Source organism: Dipteris shenzhenensis, chromosome 19 (genome assembly GCF_047967505.1).
Source record: "Dipteris shenzhenensis isolate YYH24624 ecotype China chromosome 19, Dip_SZ_1.0, whole genome shotgun sequence".
Lineage (NCBI taxonomy): Eukaryota > Viridiplantae > Streptophyta > Polypodiopsida > Gleicheniales > Dipteridaceae > Dipteris > Dipteris shenzhenensis.
In genome coordinates, this window is record NC_141614.1 from 55,199,884 (window position 1) to 55,205,002 (window position 5,119).

At 40.6% G+C, this 5,119-nt stretch overlaps 1 protein-coding gene across 1 annotated transcript; it reads right to left on the reverse strand.

Annotated features, from left to right (window-relative positions):
- Window positions 1–3,249: 3,249 nt before the first annotated feature.
- On the reverse strand, window positions 3,250–4,645 carry LOC147890657 (uncharacterized). Its single transcript, XM_087390338.1, has 4 exons — window positions 4,508–4,645; window positions 3,911–4,412; window positions 3,692–3,814; window positions 3,250–3,500 (listed from the first exon to the last, which is right to left on the reverse strand). Exons 1-4 carry the CDS (start codon window positions 4,643–4,645, stop codon window positions 3,490–3,492), a joined length of 774 nt encoding a protein of 257 aa, XP_087246464.1. The 3' UTR covers window positions 3,250–3,489.
- Window positions 4,646–5,119: the final 474 nt, after the last annotated feature.

Below are 5,119 nucleotides of genomic sequence, written 5' to 3' on the forward strand. Positions count from 1 at the left end.
AAGATCCATACAAGATTTCAAGGTCGAATCCTTGATTGCAACTCTTGCTCAAGAGGACCCTCTTGGACATCCATTCTAGATTGCCAAATTGGTGGGAAAATATGCACATGAAATAGCTGCATGTCCAAAAAAGAAAAGGGCAAGAGGGGGCACCAAAAACCAACCAAGTTGGATGTTTTTTCTCTTGGAAAAATAGTCATACTTGTTTATGATCTTCAACTTACAAATGATGAATGCTTAAGGAAGAAGAAAATAGATATCCTCTTCAAGAAGGTTTCATCTTATGCAACACATCTTGCTGGATCCTCCTCCTCTAGACTCACACAGTTGCAAATGGAAGGGGCACTAGGTCTTCACAAGGATAAAGAGAATGTTCTTGATGATAGTGTGTAGGAGGATGGATCATCCACTTCTGGATCATCATCAAATCATGACAATGATTTTGATGATGATAAAACTGTAGGTGTTGATACAGCTGAGGAAACACTTGTAGAGTGATGCAGTGAGGAATCTTCATTGCTCATCTTTTTTTGAATATCAATGTATCAAAAAATTGCCCAACCTTTTAATTCCTCTAATGAAGTTAGCAAACGATAAGGACTATGCATTGTGTTTTAAAAAATTATGTAAACTTTGACATTTCCATAGTAGTGATACTGTGCAATAGTATTTTTAATTATAATTAAAAAATCAAAAACTTTTCTTTTTAATTTCTACCTAAATGTTTGAATACATCAAGATGCATGAAATTGCACCATGCGTCTTGTTTCATCATGATGAGCCATGTGCATCAAAAAAAAATAGTAAGATGTTTGGATACATCAAATCAAAAGCCTAATTATGTTTGATGCATGTAGACATGGGTTTTCCTTTTTTTACTTGCACTTGGTTTTGTTGATGCAAGATCACAGGCTCTCTCATCAAGATTCTCTTGTGTGGCAAGATTTCTCTAAATGATATTCTCATGCCTCTACGGTGGTTGAGAAGTCCCTTTGCCATTGGGAGTCTCCTTGCTTGAAGGCTCCATATGCTCTTCCAATACTTGAATATTCATTCTAGCTTGTGCTTTTTTCAATGCCATCTCAAGTGGCAAGTGGGGATGGTATGCATGGATGAGTGTGAAGGGATGTGATGGTATGTGTATAGACAAGTGATGAAAAGACTAAACGAGTTGAACGAAGTAGTTGGGGATAGGGAGAACCTAAAATCAAGATTATGCAAATTAAGTTTAGCTTCTTTAATCAAGGCTAGCTTTTAAAACTAGGCTTGAAAATAATTTTAAAGTCAAGTATAATAACAACCTTAAAATCTATCCACTCTCACAAAAAACTAAAAAGCTAAAACTTGCCAAAATTTCACAAACTACCAACAAATTTAAGAACTTATCAATCTTTCTACTATCATGATTCATTTTATTGTATCATGCATGATCTTTCGTAGGAAAATTTTCATACCATCCTACATTTTTTTCTCTTGTTTGTGAGAAATCATAGACTATTATTGTCCACTCCACATTTGCCTCTTGCACTACTTGAGATATCAAGTATTCTAAGTTGCAACAATACTTATTTCAATGCACTAGTACCACCATTGAACTAAGTGCATCATGGGATTAACATTAGTTTTGCCACTACTACAATAAGTTGCTTGATTAGATGCATGTTTTGCTTACCAATGAGAACTCTCGATGCCTTGAGATGACCAGACTCCAAGTCTTCCAAAGTTCTATGCCATGTATGGTGCATGAATTCATACCAAAGAGGCTTTTCTATATGTATTAGGCATCTAAAGACCGTGATAGGGCCTTGTTGGTATGTGCAAGGCCCTCACATATCATGAGATCAAGATCAAGATTCTAGACACCATTTGCTCAATATATCCCCATGACAATGCTCTAATTCAAGGTTTTCATGCCAAAGGAACATTTTCACAAAATTAAGCATTTATAAATGGTTAATATGATCTCATGGGCCACAAACACATAAGCCCCTCACAAATGATGCATGCATACACACACACACACGCACACACACTCACATATATATATAGGGCCTCCTTGACCATGTCAATGATGTCACAAGGGATGAGCTTGCCAGAAGAGGGGAATCAATGAAAGAGATTACATGTAGTACAAAGAAGCGGTTGCAAATGAGAATCTAATCAAGGAGGTGCAAAAGCATGTTAGCCCCCTTTGAATTCTTAATTCATCGACCAAAAAACCTTTATTGTAAGAACCTTAGATTAGACTAGATGCCATGTAGTAGAGCGAAGGCTAAAATGACATAAACAAAGAAGCATAGGAAGGAGGTCATCTAGAAAGAAGCCAAAAAATCTTCTCTACAGAAGCCACCCTTATGCAGCTGCCAAACCAATTAAAATCTCTTGCACAAGAACCTTTTTAAAAAATCAAAATTCAACAAGCAACAAAAGGAGGTAGCACAAGTGGGACTTTAGTGAGTTGGATTAATTTTATGCTTTTTTGTAAGAGTTTTGTGAGTGTGTCGTAATTGTTTCATTTCATACCTATTCTAGTGATAGACATGTTTTTTCTAAATTCATATGTTTGCTAAAACGAGTTGTTACATGAATAGAAAATGATGAATTGCACACAATGTCAGATTACAACATCACTTTTTCAAAAGGGGATGGCTAAGCTCCTCCAACACTTCACTTTTTCAAAAGGGGATGGCTAAGCTAATAGAAGAAAGGTGAGAGAGAGAGTGACTTCTTCTCAATGAAAGTATTCAAACCCATGATCGCAAAGCATGATTACTTTTAAAGGTAGACTCCAAAACGAAGTAGCAAAAAACACTTTGGTTAAAACTTAAATAGTCCATGCATTACCCCAGTCTTAAACCTCATGCATGGAATCCATAGTGTACTTTTACTGAATTTTACTATAAAGCGTGCCTCCAAGATTGGCTACATCCAGCAACACGGTCTATAAGTTCAATAGAATAATAATGTCCACAAAAAATACCCTTTTTGTTCTACAATGCAGCTTCTATTACAAGCAAAAGTTGCTTCATGGTGGTAACAAACTTTTCACAGCCGTGTGTCTTACTCCGTTCATAGGAAGACAAATTCAGACTAAAAAGCAGTGGAAATTGAAGAGCAAACAATGCAACTTCAACCTTAAACAAACATACTTATACATAGTCAGACCATTGAAATCAAACTCAGTACCATCATATATCCATTTCGTTCAGCCTTAAACATACACATACATAGTCAGGCAAACTCACTTCCCATTTGCCAAGCGCAGACATTTAGAGCGTCAACTAGTGGCATTCATCAAGATTCAAAATCGCTTTTAGCATCCTGAGTTTTCGGAAAAGTAGCAATGCAAGCCTTAAAGCAAGTCTGCACAACGGGATCGGATACTTCTGACCTCCCATGCACAACGCCGTAAACACTAACTCTGAACAAGAAAATTGCAGAGCTACACCGTTTTGACCCTAAACTCCATCGGATTGCTGATACCTCCGCCTAGTTTTGACCTGCCGCACAATGTAGAAGTGGCTATAACAAGTGGAAATTGCAAGTTACGACCCATAAAGAAGTCTAACACCTACTGCCCACAAACGCAGATCAGACTCTTCTAGTGCTGGCCGCACAATGTATAACAAGTGGTCGCTAACACCTCCTGCATCCAAAACCCCAGAGACTCTTCTAGTGCTGGCCGACTTACCAGAGCTGATGGCCTCCGATTTGGGAACCAGCATCGCACCGCAAGACTCGGATTCTGTTACAGGAAGATCAGGCATCCCACCGCATGCTTCGGATTCTTTGTGCGCAACCAACGAGAAGAACGCTGTCGGACCACATTATCACGGAATTAGGAACCTCCTCGTTTTGCATGTAAGCAAATGGCTGGGTGGCTGTGAGCTGTAATTACGTACTTCCATACCTTTGAACAATTTGCCGCATTTGTTGCACTGAAAATTCGAAGCACTGTGAACTCCGCTATCGGTGTGCTGCTTGAGGCTGTCTTGGGAGCTAAAACATTTCGAACATTCCTTGCATACATTATCGAAGGCTAACTTTGTGATGGGAGAACTTCTAACCTTGTCACTGCATTGGCCAACTTTGATCATATCCTTGTGCGTGCTGCTGGAGTGCTGCTGTAGGCTGTTCGGGGAGCGGAAGCGCTTCGGGCATTGGCCGCACACGAAATAATTCCCAGGATTCTTGTGAGAAGGGCTGTTGGCGTGTTGAAGCAGGCTCTCTGGAGTTCGAAACGTCTTGGGGAATTTGAGACATGGATAGTATACGTTCGACGCAGGAGAAGATTTTGGGGGAGTGTAATTTCCACGAGTGGGAGCTTCGAAACTGCACGAGTGGGAGCTTCGAAACTGCACGCTAGGAGAAGCTACAGTCGGGGGAGTATTTCCACAAGTGCGAGCTTCTAACTGCACAATGCAACCGATTCAAAAGGGTGGGATACATAGAATTGGAAGAATTAATCTGCGTAAAGGAGTGCACAAAAAGGAGAGATGCGCAGTACATGCTTGACAAGAGCGGAGGAGGAGAAGAAAGATGCGGAACAGAGGGAGCATTTGAAGTTGCGGGAGTGATGAGAGGCATGGCCACGAGCGTGAGCTTGTGGTGGAACGTTGGAATTAGCAATGCGACGGAAATCCATGTACAATCTCCAATTGCAAAAAGCCGCAAAAAAGATGGAAGAAGAAGAAGAAGAAGATGCAACACAACATGAAGAACAAAGCATGCATCTGTTCATTTTGTTGCTAATTGCACACATGTGACCTTCCCCATTGCATGTTGTAGCATCATTAACACTTGGGCCTTCACACGCTTCATTCATGCACCCCCCCCTCCTTCCTCTACCAAGGCCTAAGAGTGGTTTGAGCATTGGGTCTCCATTCCTGATGTCTCACCTCTTGATCTTTCAAGCCCCCCCTCGTTTCCTAGCTCATTGGACGGGTGCATTTTTGTGGTGTGCGTAAGCTCACCACGGCTGTGGACGCCCGCCCAAGGTGATGTGCCCCTCCATACAACCACAGGCGGATGCGTGTATTTTTTTTTTTTAAGAAAAATTTAAGGCGTGAGAGGGCGCCCCCATACAAGTATGCATAGTAGGTGTTATCACCTCAAGGTG